The sequence below is a fragment of the Abrus precatorius genome, unplaced genomic scaffold (genome assembly GCF_003935025.1).
Source record: "Abrus precatorius isolate BTA unplaced genomic scaffold, Abrus_2018 Scaffold10, whole genome shotgun sequence".
In the NCBI taxonomy this organism is placed as follows: domain Eukaryota; kingdom Viridiplantae; phylum Streptophyta; class Magnoliopsida; order Fabales; family Fabaceae; genus Abrus; species Abrus precatorius.
This window is the reverse complement of record NW_020874292.1, coordinates 34,808,808-34,828,102: the sequence shown is the minus strand read 5'-3', so window position 1 is coordinate 34,828,102 and position 19,295 is coordinate 34,808,808. Positions and strand designations below refer to the sequence as shown.

Here is a 19,295-nt window from a genome sequence, read left to right as displayed (position 1 = left end):
TTTTCATTTAAAATAATTTTGTTTAATAATTTATCAGTGAATTGTTTATTATTTGAAAAATATATATTAATTACTTAAGACTGTTCGCATTGATAATAAAAAATGGAATGGAAAGAAATAAAATAGAATGAATTTAAAGTTTATCATCTAGATTACAAAATAAATAACAGAGCACAAATCTGCACAATGAAAACTCATGAAATTTTCACCATTTTATTTTCCTTCAATGATGTTATTTTGTTAACAAATTACCAAAGTCAAACCAAAAGTGACACACATGCCACCTCCATGTATAGACTCTAGGATTTCCACATTTATAAAAATCAGCTCCAATATTAACTTGGTCAAATTATGAGTTGAGTCACTATTAAATAAGTGATATTAACTTGGTCAAAACATTTTCCAGCTACCCAATGAATATTTATACAATAATATACATATTGATATGAAATCCACTATTAATCACTTGATTCACTTAATTATATGAATTTTCAAGGAAATACCAAGTTATTTATTAAACTTAATTTTTATAAAATCAAATTTATCAATCAATAAATAATTCAAACAAAATATTTTAACTAGCACAAATAACACAACAAATGTACACACTAATTAGTTGTTTTAAAAAATATTAAAAATAGAATCACTGCCAATTCTGTTTAAAGTAATAAAAATGAAAAATATTTTTATTTTTAAGAAATATGTTTGTAAAAATTAGGATAAATTTGTGAGTCTAGAAAAAAGTAAAAAATAAATTTAATTGTAGAAAATATAATAACTCAAAGTATTTATTTTATCTATTTTTATTGAAAATATTTTTTTTTAATTTTAAGAAAGAAAATCAAACTTAATTCAATAAGAAAAATAATATTACAAAATTTTAATGGAAAATTTGTTGTTTTATATATATAAAAAAAAATAAACTCACATCAAGCACGGCTTAAAATATTGTAATTATAGACACTTGAAAATGAGAATTTCATACATTCAATAACAATATATTAATTTAATTTTTTGTTAATTAAATAAAATCTTGAAAAATAAGAATAATTAATTGAAGATTTCTTTTAATCAATTCATATGCACATGACTTAAGATGGTTTTCACAATAGGAATGACAAAATGGGTCTAACCTAATGAGCTAGCCCGCCTAACTCACCAAAATTGGTGGGCTGAGTTGAATGTTGTGAATCTATCAGCTCACCTATCTTAGCGAGTTAATCACAGGTTAGGGTAAGTTAACTTGTTAGGTCTAAAATTTTATTTTAAAAAAATAAAAAATAATTAAATATTAATTTTTATTAATATAAATTTTTTTATTTTTTATTATAAATTTTTTAAATTTTTATGGGTTAACCCATTAATTTAATCTTTTAGCGGGTTGACTCATTAGCCCACTATCCTATTCTTAAATGAGTCAAACTAGAAAATTTAACTCATTTTCAAAATGGGAAGAATTTGAGCTAATTTATTTTTGGCCAGGCTTTTAGTGGAGTTCGATGATCAGGACAAGCTTGCCTATTTTGACATTTCTATTTGAGGATGTAAATGGTGTATTTGGCCAAGCTACTACATAAGCTAGTGAAAAACTTAAAATATAGATAAAAGTCAATGAACAAACTATTAAATTAAAATATTTGATAAAATTAGCTATTGAACTAACAATTAATATAGAATGACAAATAAGAAAATAATTAATTTCTAACCAAAACTTAAAATTTAATAATTATATTATTTTAGATAATTATAAACTATTAAATTTAAATTGATTTAAAATCATTTTTCTTCTTATAAATTAGTATAATAAACTTTTTAATTTATTCTTATTCATAAAAAATTTTACTAAATAAAATGAGATAATATAAATAAATTTATATTTTTATGATTTTATTTTATAAAGATAAGGGATTTGCTTATTTTGTTAAAACTATCTATTAAAAAAAGTATATTTTTAATTTTTTTTATAAATAACTATGCTTTGAGCATTAAACTGTAATATAGAAAGAGATATTAGATTTCTAAAATTGAATGAGTAAAAGAGAAATTTAAAAAATAAATTGTACTTGTTACAACTTATTTTTAATTAATAGTTGTAATTTTTTTATTATCTTAAAAATTAAAAAATATTTTTTTAACTAAATAATTCACTTATTATCTATTAATATAAAATTAATGGTAATAATTATTTTATGTGTAAGAAAATGTACTAAATTTTATCAATTAGATAAAATACAATAGATTTTATCAAAATAAATTATTAGAAAATTAAAAAAAATGGTATTTTCAGTTAGTAACTGAATTCTATAAATACTAGTTGAAATAACATTTTAAAAAAGTAGTAAGCATGGCTAAACTTTTTGACTAATAAAATAAATTTTCAACAATTAAATAACATTTCAGCAATTATTTACAAACTAATTAAATGAAAATAAAGGAATAAATCAAAATTTGCACAAAATTATCATAGTCTTGTTACTTTTTTTTTTTTAAAGAGATTCAATACTTAATTTCTATATATAAAAAAAATAAAGTGTAAAGGCTTACGGCCTATTTGAAAGAGAGTCTAATTTGGAGTTAGAAGAGAGCAAAATGGTCAATTACATATATTTAGAGAACTTGTACTTTAATGTGCTCCATTAAGATTTAGCTACTATGTTTAATTTATTTATTTTAATATTAGTCATTACTTATTTTAAATTTTTATTTAGAATAAAATCTTGTTATTTTATTTAGTTTATTTTGATTTGGGCTTGTTACCACAAGAAGTCTACTACGGTTGTGTTTGTGTTGGTTTATGAGCATTAGACATATATAAGCTCTTGTAAACACACTTTTAATTAGTTTTGAATACAATTTGAGATTGAACACTCTTGTAAAAGCGTATGACTCTAAGTTCTTGAGTGGGCCAATTTTTCTTTTATCTTATCAAGAGGCCAAGACTCATGTGACAATCTTTTCTTGACTTATTAATCTTGTGATTGTGGCGCTATTTTTCATCTTCATTTTATTTTAATTTTTTTATTAATTACTCTTTGTTCCTATTTGTGCCCTAATATTTTGTTTTTGTCGTGTGCAATCCAATTCAAGATCGTTTAATTTGACAACATGGATTGTGATAGTCATCAATTGGTATCAAGAGCTTTGATTAGAATTAGATTAAAAAGTATTATTAATTGTACACTGTTCATGTAGTGCTTATTGACAAAAAAAAAAACACTACAAAAAAAAAAGAAAAAATTTGTCACATACAAAAGTGAGTTTTTGATATATTTCTTCAAATCTTTAATTTGTTTTTGCCTGGTTCCATACCCAAAAAAAATGGTTATTATTTGACATTATATAATCTTCTTTAAACTCTCCATTTTTATCTTATTTGCATTCTATTTTTTAGTGTGCTTATTTCTTGTTTAGTTCTTTTTTTTATTGTCTTATTGGCTTCCTTAATTTTATCTTAAAGTTTTCTTTTATTGACTTTACTTGTTTCTTGTTGATTGATTGTCTCTAGGTTTTGGTTAATTGTGTGGATTGGAAGTTGACTTTCTTAAAAACTTGTGACATCACTTTAGGGGAAAAAAAGTAAGAGAGAAATCCTTACACAAGAGTCAATTTAAACCGAAACACGAGCGAACATTTACAGAGTAAAAACACTTAGCGAGTAGAGAGAATCTTTTTTTTTTTTTTTTGGCATTAACTTATATTATTTTGTAGAATGTCTCAAGAAGGAAGATCAAGTAAGGAGAGCAAAAATTGAAAGACTTGCACAAAGATCTGAAAGAATGTTTGAGAGACAAAATAAAACAATAAGGAATATTCAAGAAGTGTTGGCAAATAATGCAAGAAGACGGTAATGTGATCGTTTTTCATATGCTCATAAAGATTCTAGTAATTTTTCACGAGAAAGAAGAAGAAATATAAGAGATAATGAAGAGAAAATGTATGATAAAAGGAGAGATAATAGAGAGAGGAGGAATAAAAGGAGGAGAAAAGAAGAAGATGGAAGAGTAAGAGAAAATGAAAGAATTTGTAGAGTTAAAATAATGATTCCTAATTTTCATGGGAGGAATGATGTTGAAGCATATTTAGAATATGAATTGAATATAGAGTAAGAATTCTCATGCTATGATTATAGTTAAGAAAAGAAAGTAAATGTGACTTCCCTAGAATTTCATGACTACGCCTTGGTGTGGTAGGATCAAATTCAAAGGGAGTGAAGAAGATATAATGAGAAGCCTATAGATACATGGATTGAAATGAAGAATCTCTTATGTGCAGGAGATTTGTTCCTACATACTATAATAGAGAGTTTCATACAAAACTTCAAGATTTAAAACAAGGTGAAAAAAATGTCAATGATTATTACAAAAAAATGAAAGTGGCCATAATAAGAGCTAATGTAGTCGAAAAAAGAAAAGCAACAATGGCTCGTTTCTTGAATGGGTTGAATCATGATATCCGTGATATAGTGAAACTTTATCCTTAAGTAGAACTTGAAAATTTGGTTCACCAAGCTATTAAAGTAAAAGTACAACTGAAGAAAAAAAGGACTTTGAGGAAGAGTGTTTTTTCCTATAACTCAAAAAGATGGAAGGAAGAAGTAAACAAGGAGTAAAAATCAATTAAAGACACCATTGTCCAAAGTGGTAAACATTAATTTTGAAGGAAAATAGTGAAATCTCAAGTGCAAGTTCATCTCAGTCAAAATATGCGTTAAGTGAAGAAGATAATGAGTTTGAAGCTTTATGCCACAAAGAATATTCTTATAGTAAAACATTTCTTAGGTAGTATAGCTAAAAAGGATAACACTACGTAAAGAGAAAATATTTTCTATTCAAGATATTTCGTACGTGGAAAGATTTGTTTTTTTATTGTTGATGGTGGTAGTTGTACCAATGTGACTAATGTGAGACTTGTTAAAAAATTGAATCTTATTACTACTCCTCACCCTAAGCCCTATAAGCTACAGTGGTTGAGTGATGAAAGAGAGCTGGTTGTTCATAGACAGGTTTTGATTATTTTTTCTATTGACAAGTATGAGAATAAAGTCTTATGTGATGTAGTGCCTATGGAAGCAAGTAATATCCTCTTAGAAAGACCCTGACAATCTGACAAGAAAGCTATTCATAATGGTCATTCCAACAAATTTACATTTGTACATAAAGGATGCATAATTACTTTAGTATCCATAACTCATAGTCAAGTACATGAAGATCAAATAGTCATTAAATTAAGAAGAGAGCAAAAAAAAAAAGATGAGAGAAGAAAAGAAAAGAAAAAGAGTGAGTTTGAGAGCAAACTTAAAAAGAGAGGAAAAAAAGTGAAGAGAAAAATCAATGTGAAATGAGAGAAAATTTGTTTGTGAGAGAAAAAAAAATGAGAAATGTTTTGTTGGCCACTCAGCCTATGTAACTACTATTGTGTAAAGAAAGTTCTCATAATGAATTTAGTGATTCCTTTGCTAATAATATTTTTGCCTATATGTGTTTCCTCTCTTTTACAAGATTTTGAAGATGTCTTCCTAAAGAAGTGTCTCATGGTCTACCTCTAATTAAAAGGATAAAACACCAAATTGAAAAGAAAGTGGAGCAACAAGCAAAGTATGTCAATAAGAGAAGGAAGAAAGTAATATTTGAACCTAGAGATTGGGTTTTGATACATATATGTAAAAAAAAGGTTTTTTGTGCAAAGGAAGTTAAAGCTTCAAACAAGAGGGAATGAATTATTCTAAGTCTTAGAGAGAATTGGAAATAATGCATACAAAGTGGACTTACTAAATGAGTATGATGTTAATGTTACTTTTAATGTATTTGATTTTTCTCTCTTTGATGTAGGTAATAAAGAGTCAAATTTGAAAACAAATTCTCTTGAAGAATGAGAGATTAAAAAGAATCAAAGAAGACTCATTGAAGATAAAAGTTTAAAGGTGTTGGAAGGGTTTTAAGAACCAATGACAAGGATAAAGACAAAAAGGATAAAGAGAGACTTAGAGAAAATACTTGTTGTCCTATTTGAAAGAGAGCCCAATTTGAAATTAGAAGAGCTCAAAATGGTCAATTACATATGTTTAGAGAACTTGTATTCTAATGTGCTTTATTAAAATTTAGTTTATTTATTTTAATATTAGTCATTATTTATTTTATTTTATTTAGGATAAAAGCTTGCTATTTTATTTAGTTTATTTCGATTTGGGCAAGAAGCCCGTTAGGGTTGTGTTTGTATTAGTTTTTAAGCGTTAGACATATATAAGTTCTTGTAAACACACTTTTAATTAATTTTGAATACAATTTGAGATTTAATACTCTTGTGAGAGTGTGTGACTTTATATTTTTGAGTGAGCCAATTTTCTTTGATCTTATAAAGAGGTCAAGACTCTTGTAACGATATTTTCTTGACTTATTAATCTTGCAATTGTGACGTTATTTTTCATTTTTATTCTATTTCTATGTTTTATTAATTTTCTCCTTGTTCTTATTTGTGCCCTAATCATTTTATTTTTGTAATGTGCAATTTAATTCAATATCATTTAATTCGGCTACATGGATTATGATTGTCATCAAGTTAGTAGCTAAATTAATTAATTAAGTATGTTAATGATAGTCATCTTTTTAGTTGCATCTTGTAGAGTTCATTGCAACCATGAGGATAATTTAAAATGCTTGTAAGGTAAATATTGACATTTATTCAGTAATGCATACAACACTTTAGAAGTGTAATTTATTGATTAAGATTAAAGTTTTTTTAAATTTATTTATAAGGTAAATAATTAGATTAATATAATTTTATTTATAGTAAATTAACACATTTCTTAATGTAATATCTTAATTTATCATTTTACTTCAAATTTAGTTATTTAGCGTAAGAAGGAACTTAAAAAAAATCTTAAAATTAGCCTAAAATATAGTTTTATAAAATCTACCTAGAGTTAAATTCTAAATGCATCACACATGTCTAAAATTATAATTATCATAAATCTCATAACGTTTAACTTAGACACTTAAAGAGTATTAAAGAAAGAAAAATTTTGTATTTTAGATAAATGTATATAAAAAATTATAAATTGATATATTAACTTAATATATTAATCATATAAAAAAAATTTAATTAAAAATTAAAAAATGTCTTTCTTTTTTTTTTTCAAAAATAAATTTAAAATATAAATAAAGCCTCTAATAAAATATTGTTTTTGCAAAGCTACAGTGTGCCTTTAGAGTAAATGAAGTCATTGAGATTTCCTCCAATGTTATGTTAGCTGTTTTAATTGCCTCTAGCAATACTTTTTGTAAGTGATTGTTTGATCTTAGAATTTTACATCTTTTATAAAAAAATAAATTAAACTCAACTACATCAAACTTTTTCTTACCATTTTTATAATTTACAATAAAAGATAATTTTCTTTACAATTAAAATAAAATAAAATAATTTAAAATATTTAATATATCTAAATAAATTTTATTTTATATGCTTAATAATAAAAAAATCAAGTATTTAAATAATTTATTTTTGACAACTAATAAATAAAAAATATTTTTTTTTTCCTACATGCAAAGTCCACTTGGATGAAGTTGACCACAAACTTCAATAACGTCCACAAGCAGCGAAAAAATAAGCGTTGGACTTGTAATGGAGAGTGTGAGGGACACGCACATGATAAGGCGCGTGGGGAAGCACCGGCCTTCCAAAAGGCCCTCTCTTTCCGCGAAACAGCACGTGTCAACGCGTCACGCTGAGCTGGTTCCACGCGCCACGTGGCACTCTCCTAACGGTCGAAGGCACAGATCCCATCCCAGCCGTCAGAAGCGTCACCCAACAACACATATACTACTCACAGGTTCCCACTCACCATTCTCTCTCTCTCTCTCTGTCCGAAATGGAACTCTAGAGAGAGAAACCAAGGGTTGGTTCAGTTGCTACCACACAGGTAATCAAATATGCCCTTTCCAATTTTACTCTCAATTACGCTCTCATCACTCTGTAACACTTTTTCAGCTAAATTACTGTTTTTTTAATATATATATATATATATATATATTTATTTATTTATAATTTTCGGGAACTGTTTGTTAGTTATGCTGGTGCGTAACTAAAACTTGCACTTCTTATTTATTTATTTTAATTTGTGATTTTGAGAACATTTTGTGGTTCGTTTTTTCATTTTTATTTTTATTTTTTGTTTTCGTGTTTGCCAATTGCGATTTGCTTAATTTTTGTTGGGATGGTTTTTGGGGTTGACTTCCGATTTGGCTATTCAATTCATGAATGGTGTGTGTGTGTGTGTGTATGTTGGAACTGGGGTTTTGGGTTTTGACTTTTCAGTGTTTTTGCGTGTTTGAGGACATGGATTGTGTTGAACGTCTAATTCTGGCTCTGTTGTGACTTGTGTTTGTTGATGATTATTATACTTGGAAATTCATTAGAAATGTCGAATATTCGAAAATGGTAAAAAATGTTTTGTTTTTAGTATGTAAATGTGATTTTCAATCTGGTTTCGGAAAACAGCGAGGGATTTTTTTAATTTGGTGTTTGTGGTTTGAGTAATTTTGTTAGGACCTAGAAAGATGATGGGAGAAAAATTTGGACTTGGTCTAGATGACCGACTCAAGGTGCAGACTTGGAAATTCTGTATATAGATGAGAGACCAATCAATTCTAATTTGAATGTAATTTGCCAAAGAAGTACTTTTGTTGTTGCTTAGTTAATAATGTTACGGTTCTGAGTTCTGACTGGGCATCCTTTTAACCAAATTGTGTTTGAAGAGGGATTTTACTTTTATAGGCGCTCTTTGATTTAGAAGTCTTAAAGTGTTCGAGTAATTTGATGTAATTATTGGGCACGGAATGCTAATAGTTTTTTAAATTTTCAGTTTTCTTGCTTTGGTTTTATGATAGTATCTTCTAAGCGTCATTGTTCAACTTGTAATTTTACAAAGCTGTTATAATAATTATCTATTACTTTTTAATTGCTCTTTTTTCATGATATCTTCTTTTACAGTTACAAAAAATGAAGACTTGGACTTTTTTTAATTTCCAATTCTCAAATGCACATTTCTTAATACTGATTTTAAAATATTGCTTGGTACTTGTGTAATAGTTTTTTTTTTCATTTATTGAAAAAATGCCTAGCGTATATTTTACCCGTGTACTATATAATTGATAATTTGGTATTTCTGTGCTCTTTGTCCAACAGCCTCTGCTGCTTTGACTGTCTAGAGGGACCTTGGTTCCCCACAGATGTGCCCAGAGCAAGATTGTTATATCTATTGTAAGCACAAATCAAATGCCATCCTTAAAAATGAAGAGCAAAGTAAGCGTGAGCTGTTTAACAGAAAGAAAGGATCTTCATGTGTGTCCGAAATCAAAAATAATTTCTAAAAACCTATGTTCTAAAATCATGATTTCTACTCAAAAGGCTGAAATAGACACTACTATTCAAAACTGTCTAGATGGTAAGTAGCATTTTTCAATCTTTCTCTCAGATTTCTGTCTAAGTATCCATGTAAAATCTTTTTTATTTTTCTAAACAGTGTTTTTATCAATGATTTGTGCTTTTGCTTCTCTTCATGCCTTTTTTCAGTTTACTTTTGCTATTCTTTTACATTTTGTATAACATGCTACTGATTTTAACGTTTCATGTGTGTACAACATGCAAAATCACATCAGCTTATGACATTGAGATTTTCATTATTATGGACAATTCCTGACTATGTGTTCATAATTTATGAAAGTCCTATAATGAACTCCAACTGTTAGCTAGTTATAGAACTATTATTGCCAATATACCTGGCTAATAGTTATCTTAATTTGTTTCTTAATTAAGAAAAGCAGTTATCTGTGATATATGTGACTTTTGGCATTCTACTAGGAAAGATAAATTTAAGAGCATCTCAGCATGTGTTTCATAGGATGTGAATCCTCCCATGTTAGTTTTTCAAATGACTATGTCCTGTGAAAAATATGAAAGACATAAAGGCCCTCCTCCACTGGGTGCCACACCCCTATGGAGGGTCTCAGAAATTGTGCTAGGGAAGGTCTTTATGTCATTCTCTCACCACATGTCAGGGTAACATGGAAAAATCACGTGAGAATATTTAAGTCCTTTCTGTAAATGACAGAGATAAAAGACAAGGAAAACATGCTATTATCAAACAGGCCAAAAAATGTAGTTAGTTTATTACCATAAGGGTCGTCCTTTCTTAGACAAATTGGCTGACCAGTCTTTGCCTTGGTCATGTGATTTGAGGCTTCTGTGCCACATAGACGAGGAGGGAAGGAAAATCTGTTCTATTTGATATGGCTATGGATTTATGAAGTGAGATGAAAACTTTAAAATTGGTTTCTGATAAGCACTTTAAGTAGTTCTGAGCATGTAGTCTTTAGGTTTCGTTGTGATCATAATTTTGTTTTTTGTCACAACCAAAAGTACGGGAGAATAGGCTAGCTGTAAGGAATTGGAAATCTTTGGGTCAGAGTTATCCAAAGCTGCAGTTCTGCTGGCATCATTAATATTACTGCTATTAAATCATTATCAGAGGTTCGTCTGAAAGATTTTTTAATGTTGGATTATGGAATGGAGAAAATTGTTTTAATGAATTTCATTTGGTATAAAAGACTAATTTTCAATCTTTTGACTGAGTAGAGTTGGTCAGCTATAGAATTGGGAATCTATTTCTGGCAGTTTATTTCCTTTCTTGACATAATTTATTTCTGTGCTATAATAGTAGGTATTACTTTCTGTATAATTACAAACTCCCTTATTTTGTGGGGTTATGTTAAAGTTGATGCTGAAATTATTTTAATTCCTCGCATTTGATAGTTCTTACAATTTCTCTATAGTTTCCTCAAGGACGATGCCCAAAGATGTAGCATGCGATCAATCTATTGACAACAAAGAATTTCTGGATAAAGAAAACTCTGAATCAGAGCACCAATTTTCTGTGTGTTCCTCTGTCCTGGATAAAATGGTAGAGTTTGATTGTATTGGCTTTAGACAATCTTTATTTATTGGAAATTTACTTTGTTTGATTTACTAATAACATGGCGTTAGTCACTGGGCAGGGTGGGGGGGATTTTTGTTAGATATAACCCTTCACAGATATTGCCCTAAAATTAATGTGTCCACACTTTGCTAGGCCATGTCCTTCTAAAAGTGTCACAGGACTTTCTCTTGCTAAATTATCAGTTATGTATTTTTTTGTCATTAAGGAAATTGTTTATGAACACATTGTCTTTTAAAATTTACAAATTTGAATTGAGAAATCAACAATTGAAACTGAACATTTTTATTAGCCCTATGAGTTTTCTGGGATAATTTAAAACTCCCAAGTTTCCCAATATCAATTCTGGATACCCCTCAGCCCCTATCATCCTCTATTTATTTTACTAACTGACTGCTGCAGGGATTACCTACCAGGGCATGTACTGAACTACTGATAACTATACTCATACATCTGCTCTATGTATTATTCTCTCCTAGATAAAAGAAAACTTGCCATTTCTAGGAGCTTTGTTTTTTTGTTGTAGTGACAGCATGGAGAATTTGCTTCAAGAAGCTTTGAGTGTAACTTTAGCTTTGTGGTTGAAAAGTCGTAACATATTAGAACACATTTAGTGGAGAATAAAGGGTCACTGGTAGGGGATTTTTTGCTTCGATTCAATTTATGGAAGCTAACTATTTTCCTGAGCATTTTAAAAATAACTATAAAATTTTATGCTAACATCGATGACTTATCAACCATTACTCTTCATGTATCCATGGATTTTAAACTTTTCTATAATGCACAACTGACAGTTCTTTTCTTTTTCTAGGAACTAACCAACCCCTTTACAGCAAACTTAGAGACAATTTTTTCGCCTGCTTTTGAGCCCATTGAAGTCCATTCACAACATTATACTGAAAAAGATTCAGGTATGACTATTCTGTTCTGTGAATATATGTAGATATTTTTTTTCCCTTTATGTATTTATAGGGAGCATATCTAGTGGGAATTATTGTGAGAATGAGATGAACAAATTATGACTGTTGGATCATGCATGTGTGACCAAGATTAAAATTTTAAAAAGTCTAGTTGTTTTTGTAGGTCTTGGGCATTCCATGGAAATAGTTTGCTTCAAAAAATTTGGTAAAAGTACATGATTGTTGCTGGGAGAAGTTTAAACAAAGAGGCTAAAAATTTTGTGATTTCACTCACACCCATACATATTTATATACACACATATATGCATGTATGTATGTATTTTTTAATGTATGTGTTTTTGTGTGTGTACGAAAGTGTGTATATATATATATATATTTGCAAGCCATTTCCCCCCACATCCCTTCTTCTTATTTATAGGTAGCATACCTAATTGACTAATTTAGGCTATAAGATATTGTAAGCGCTAATGGTTGACTAACTATTAATTACCTAACAGTACTCCCCCTCTAAACATTCATCTTGTCCTCAAGGTGAATAGCTATGACAGTTGGAAAACAAAGTTCTATCAGGGTTCCATTTGTTTGAAGCCTTTTATGATTAAGCCAACCCAACTAATGCAGCTACGAAATAACCTCAAACCCTCTTAGGTTAAACACAAACAAGTGATTGCAATCAATCTCTTCCAAAGCTTTTCTATACTGTAAATTAATGAGATTTACAGTCCAGCTCAATTTCCCAGGTGGACCAAATGAATGAAATGTTTGGTTCTTAAGCTTATGTCTTCTAGATTGGACTGCCTAAATCACAATATTTGGCTACTTACTTCATGAATAGTTGATTGTTATTACTTATATATGCCAACTACTCTGTGATTCTTTTGTAGGGAGCATTAGTGATACAGACATGGCAGGAGTGGGAGCTGATGAGGGAAGAACCATATGTGGTTATGAAACATGTGACGTATCGGACTTCTACATTTCTGACATGATCATCACGAGCTTACCTTTTGGTGGAAATTCCTTTGATGATGATATCAGTGAATCCAACTGCCTACCTGATTATGGATCTGCCGAGCCATCCATCTTTACTGCATCTGAACAGTACATGATCCTGCCTGCCCTTGAGGATGATGTTAAAGTTGGAAATACTTCTGATATCATATCTTATGAAGAAGCTGTGATGGTTCGAGAAAGTGCTAGCTTGTATTCAGCAATGGGTCAGATAAGGTCCTGCAACCAGGAGTCTGATGTTAAAAGTGACTCAGATAAGTCAGAGTGCTTTGATCCACAGTCATTCATCAAGAATTTACCAGAACTATCAGAAGTTGAAGTAAATGGCCAGCCAGCTCTAATTCCTAATCAATCTCCAAGAAGAAAGTCGATAACACTAGTGCTTGATTTAGATGGTAAGAAACTACGTTAGTATGTTTTCCAATAAATATTAATAGTCAATACTTATTTAATATAGCATTGTATGATGGACACCATTAACTTGAGTGCTGTTTAGGTCAAACTCACCATTTCTTATTATGTTATGAATTATAAATTGCTTTAGATTCATAATACCCATTTTATATATATTTTTAATTATTACTTCTTCTTATTGAGAGATTAGCCTTCATCATGAAAATTTGTCACACTTTACATTTGATTTAAGAATAAATTTTGGATGATTTGTCTGTGTTTTTAATACTTTGTCTATAAAAAGGATATCTATATTACTTTTTTCTATTTATGGCAGTGTAAAGCTAAATTTATTGCCACTTAAATTTTGTCGATAATAAAGTTAAGAGCCCATTTGTAGACAAGATATGATAGGGAATGATAGGATATGAGAGTTAGATAAGGACAATAGATGATAAAAATATGATAATCTCTTATCCTATGATACCTTAAGATGTGCACTAGAATAGCAATTAGATAGCATTATGTCATGCTATCTTGTCTATTTCTAATCCTAACCTTCCTATATGATAAAATTTATGCTAGAGTGATAGATAAGATAAATTTATACGATAAACTTATTGTTGAGAATCTTTTTATTTTCATTATTATTGTAGTTACCATTCTTTCCTTGTATATATAAATCTGTTTGATTTGATATGTAATTAAGTTAATTAGGAACGATTGTAATTACTCATTCAATTCCTATATTAGGGGGGTTCAATTTTTAGAGCATTATATTATAAATACTATGGCTACTGAATGTAATTAATCATTCAGTTTTTATCCTAATCAATTCGTGTTTTTGTCTCGAGTCTTATCATATCTCATTGATTCAACAAATACAAAAAATATTATCCTATCCAGTAAATGAGTGCTAATAAGAATTGTGCCTAGTAAAAAAATTCGTAAGTCTCAAACGTCTACATGTTATTCTTATTAGCACCCATTTAAAAAAATAATAACTCATAATCACATTTACTTACAAAAAAATAATAAAACAATGCAGACTGTGAGCAGTCCTCGGACTAGCCCTTCCTGAGCTTGCATGGGTTTAGGCCTAAATGAGGAGCAGGTTAAAAAGGCCTATATTTATTTAGGCTTCAATTTTATTGCCCAAGCCTTCATTTTTTTGGGTATTTTTGGACTAGCCCATTGGATAGACCAGTTTTGTCAACTCTAACTAAAAGAGACAAAATACTTAGTAATACTAGATTACTTGTGACAATATGATACAAAACATAAATGCTCTAATTGTTATTTATAGTAATACTAGATTAAAGTCCTAACTAAATTAGGAAACAACTACAAGTCAAGAGATAATTGGGAATTGTGAAAATTAATCCTAATAAATTTTTCTAAGATATAATTGAGATACTATTGGATATCTTTCAATAATTCTAAATATTTTCTAAAATATTATGAAATCAAAGATACACTAACTTTAGCCATCTATCATGTTTTCTTATATGCAGAGACACTTGTTCATTCTACTTTGGAGCATTGTGATGATGCGGATTTCACTTTTACTGTTTTCTTCAATATGAAAGAGTACACAGTATATGTAAAACAGAGGCCTTATCTCCACACATTCTTGGAGCGAGTATCAGAGATGTTCGAAGTAGTTATTTTTACAGCCAGCCAAAGCATATATGCAAAGCAACTACTTGATATATTGGATCCTGATGGAAGATTTATTTCTCGCCGTATGTACCGAGAATCATGCCTTTTTTCAGATGGAAATTACACAAAAGATCTTACTATATTAGGTGTTGATCTTGCAAAAGTTGCCATAATTGATAATTCACCTCAGGTATAGAATATATCCCTCTCTGTTGTTGGTTCCAACTCAATGTCTTTCTTTTAGTTCCCTGTGTTGAAGTGCTTTTCAATTTCTGTTAAGTATTGAATTCTCACCACAATGTTATTATGAATCTTTGGGTAATTAGAAGTATTGTGCTTCCCCAATTGCTTTATATGAGGAGATTATCCAAAAGGCATGTATACAACTAGGTATATTAAAAGTTTAATAGCAGTTATCTTATGGAATCCTATAGCAAGCAATAGCTGAGCACTAGGCATTAACTTACCACGACGTGAAATGGAATAAACTTGCGATTCCTGACATTAAATCAATGATAGCCTTGTGTGTTTGGATCACAGGTAAAGAGAGGGAAAGGAAGGGAAATCAACTCAGACCTTGTTTAGAAGCTTTTAAAAGTTAGGGGAAGGGAGGGGGGAAGTGTTCCCTTTCTTTCCCCCTCAAAGCTTCAAAATTCTTCCCCTTCAAAATTGGGCTCCCTTCAAAATTGTGCTGGGGTTAAGGCTTTATTTTAAAGAGGAAAATAGCCCTCATTCTCTCCTTCACTTGCTTAAACATCCAAACAAGAGGAAATCACTCTCTTCAGTTCCCTTCCCTCTTCTTTCCATCTCTTTTCCTAGTTAAAAACATCCAAAAGCAACTGTCTGGCTTTGGATGGGGGAGGGAGATAAATTATTTTCTTCATTGAATATTTTTTGATGTTTAATCCTTTCACTTTTATAATACATTTCAGGTTTTCCGGTTGCAAGTGAATAATGGTATTCCTATAAAGAGTTGGTTTGATGATCCATTAGATTGTGCACTGATGTCATTACTTCCCTTTCTAGAGACCTTGGCTGATGCTGATGATGTCCGTCCTATCATTGCAAAGAGATATGGTAACAAAGAATAAGGTTTCTCATTAGACCAAATTTAGCAGATCTCCTTTCTTCTAGGTTTAAGAAAAATTTGCCCTCTAATTAGATGCTAAAGTCCCTTTTCTATTTGAGTTTGAGTTGAATTAACCTATACAATAAACTATTGGTTATCTTATTGTTGAGTCCAGAATTGGTTCCCTTTTCTTCTCTCAGTTGACAAATGTGGAGTTCTCTGTTTCTCTTGAAAGGTAGCTGTAGCAACCATCTCTTTTTCTTCTCTTCATCCTGTTAGTCCTTGTACAGTTGAAGTTCGAATATTCTGTGGGGGTGTACATGAAATTTATCATATTAAGGAATATAGTTCTGAAAGTTACATATTTCATGGCCGATCAATTGTTGTGTGCTTCTAGAAATGGAACCTGTTATCTAGTTAAGTTTTAGTTGGTCTTTGCTATTATTTATTAATTGTTTTCTTGTCATTTACTCCTCTAAGATTATGATTCAAGTATTAATTATTTTATGGAGCATCAATGCAATGTGTTGTCAAATGAGACAAAAAATAGTTTGATATCCTAAGAAATACTGAACAAATTATTCAAAGATAATAAATATGCTAGGAAAAAATTTAATAGGGATTGAGAAGTTTTAAATTATAACAATCAAGCTAACAATTATATGGATAAGATTGAATAGTATTTGTATATTAGTCTTTCAAGCGATAAATTATCACCTGGAGCCAACTAATTGAAACATATACCTAAACAATGCAACGAAATATATGATCATAGATATGAAACATCAACAAGTTTATGAGAATAATTGAATAATATAGTATTGAGGATAATCATAATCAGTAATTAAAATTTTATTTCATTTATTGTTTCTGTTGCATTTTAATTAAATGAAGATGAATGTCAATTAGTCACATTGATTATCTAAACATATCAACCAAAATATATCCTGATAAATAAGTGTTTTAGTTCATTGTCCTACTGTTTATGGTTCAACGAAATATTATTACCTTAATTTACACATCTATTCCAATTTTTCTTTATGAATGCCTTTTAGGTTGTCAGAACATTCATATGATCCTAGTTACTGTACAGAATGTATTCATACCAGGGCCTGTGTCTTTGGATTTTTTTAAGTCCTGTCCTGTATTATCTTTGTTTCCTTTATTTTGATATGCATAGACATGCATTTGATAAATGTTGTGGGCCTATTCTACAGACATGTCTTTCTTCAAATTTATTATGCCACCTGGCAGGGATGTGAAAATAATCAAAAGATAGATACAATAAGGATGAGAAATTAGGAAAACGAGCATCTGGGCTTTCGCATGTGGGGAAAAGTTAGAATAATAAAATATGTTCTTTAAACTATTAGATTTGACAAAAGCCAGGGCTCAACACCCAATTCATTCTAAATAAATAATTTAACTGTAAAACAAAATGTTAAATATACTTTCTTTAGGAGGTTTTATGCTTAAAACATTTTGGTAATCATATGGAAGAAAGCTGGAGACTATGCTCTCATAACCTGATAATCTTCTTGCTCAAATCAAAATTTATTCATATGGTTTCTGAAAGTTGTGGAAAAAATAATTGTGAAGAATGATTTATTAATATTTTGAAGGAGGGACTGTTATAGTCTGTTATCAGTTTATGCAGATATCTAATTGAGTATTTGACCGATGGTGTTGAATTACCAGAAAGCATCTCTACATGAAGATTCTAATGAACTTCTTACATGACTTTTTTTTCCATAATTTGAGTTTATGTGAATGGCAGTTATTAAAGATTTAAAAGGGTATCCCTGTTGGAAAGCCCTGAGCTAGATTAAGATCTGATTGACTAATTTTATATTATTGTATTTGGTTGGATTTGTGTTATACGAGAAATTAAATAAATTGTTGATGTTTTCAAGGCCTAAGTCTTTATCATAATTCAAAACTGTCACATAATTAAGAGAAAACAAGTATCCAATTACACACAGATACCCAAGGATCCTAAGCAGACTTTCATAAGGAACTAATGGTCATTTTATCATACGTGTACATTTTGTCTTACACTTCATCGCCATACATTTCGCAATGACATTTTTTGGACAAAATGGATGACTTGTGCTCTGTTTATATATTTGGACAACAAAAGTTAAACTTGACACTGCATTAACATGAAAGCCATGCTGTAATTGAAAAAATATAGATGTTTGAACCTATGTACATTTAATTTACGTTAATAGAGATTTAGGGTTTAGGGTTTAGGGCATAGATCCATAGACGTGTTAATCACCTTTATAATCATAAAGTATTTTGGCCATCTATCGGGTCTGAGTTGGAAGTCTTTCATCCTTTATTGTTTCAATTGAGTTGTCAAGATCTAAGGTAATAAACTAGCTTCCTCTTCTTTTTCTTCTTTTCCTTCTTTTCCTCTCTTTTTTAAATTTTGAACTAACTAACTAACTTATTGTTAAATTTCCTATTCAAGATTATCCTGTACTGAGCTCTGGTTCAAGCAATCATTTTATACATTACCTAAATAATCTTCTAAGCTTCCAATTGGCCTGTTGCAATGTTTACCTTTCACACTGTTTGCTCTTTGTAGATCTCAATACCTAGACCATTACCACCTAAGGTTCATATGTAGAAAGACTTATTGTGAGTAAACAGTTCAGAGTTCACACTGGTGGAAAGAGAATATTATAATTATATAAACATCCTTGAGTATCATACATAATCTTTTCTGCTATATATACGTTACTAGCAATAAATTTACTTTTATCTTCCTTTATGATGGTACCTGGGTGACACAACAAGCATCATTGATTGGGACTGCCGTATGTTGGTGTTTATTAGAAAAGAAACATAAGTTAAGATTGAATTACCTATATGACAGTGCGCTTGTTTTAATGGGTTATAAATGAATAGAATATCCCTAATGCTTTGGATGGCAGCTAGAAGATGTGGAAAACACAAGTTATCGAAAGTTCTGAATCTTCAAATATTTTATTAAGCTTAGATGTCTTATGCAGTCATTCTGATGTACACCTCTTCAGAATATCCACATATAAGTTAACCTTAGTGCAGTGGACTTGTTTGAGATAATATATTTTAGAAGGATTAAAATTATTATTATCATTATGGTATCAGTCTGCCACAGTGGATATGAAACTGAAATTAATGCCACTTATGTGAGCAAATGGAAATATTGGAGGCTAAAAATTTGTGCGTATGACATGACATTTATGCCTATGGATAATGTGCT

At 29.7% G+C, this 19,295-nt stretch overlaps 1 protein-coding gene across 3 annotated transcripts; it reads left to right on the top strand.

The window, feature by feature from the left end:
- Positions 1-7,840: 7,840 nt before the first annotated feature.
- Positions 7,841-16,529, top strand: LOC113874670 (CTD small phosphatase-like protein 2). Of its 3 annotated transcripts, none has more exons than XM_027512892.1 (7): positions 7,841-7,915; positions 9,181-9,439; positions 10,827-10,927; positions 11,799-11,898; positions 12,792-13,313; positions 14,826-15,163; positions 15,906-16,529. In XM_027512892.1, the coding sequence occupies exons 2-7, from the start codon at positions 9,271-9,273 to the stop codon at positions 16,062-16,064; spliced, it is 1,389 nt and encodes a 462-aa protein (XP_027368693.1). In that variant the 5' UTR covers positions 7,841-7,915; positions 9,181-9,270; the 3' UTR covers positions 16,065-16,529. The 3 variants fall into 3 exon arrangements, with proteins under 3 accessions (XP_027368693.1, XP_027368701.1, XP_027368687.1); XM_027512900.1 differs by having other exon boundaries at positions 9,181-9,297; positions 10,827-10,954; positions 15,906-16,528; XM_027512886.1 differs by having other exon boundaries at positions 10,827-10,954; positions 15,906-16,527.
- Positions 16,530-19,295: the final 2,766 nt, after the last annotated feature.

Coding starts and splice junctions, on each gene's coding strand:
- LOC113874670 (XM_027512886.1), top strand. CDS start 9,271: ATGCCATCCTTAAAAATGAAGAGCAAAGTAAGCGTGAGCTGTTTAACA. Junction 9,440..10,826: donor TATTCAAAACTGTCTAGATG/GTAAGTAGCATT, acceptor ATTTCTCTATAG/TTTCCTCAAGGACGATGCCC. Junction 15,164..15,905: donor TAATTGATAATTCACCTCAG/GTATAGAATATA, acceptor AATACATTTCAG/GTTTTCCGGTTGCAAGTGAA.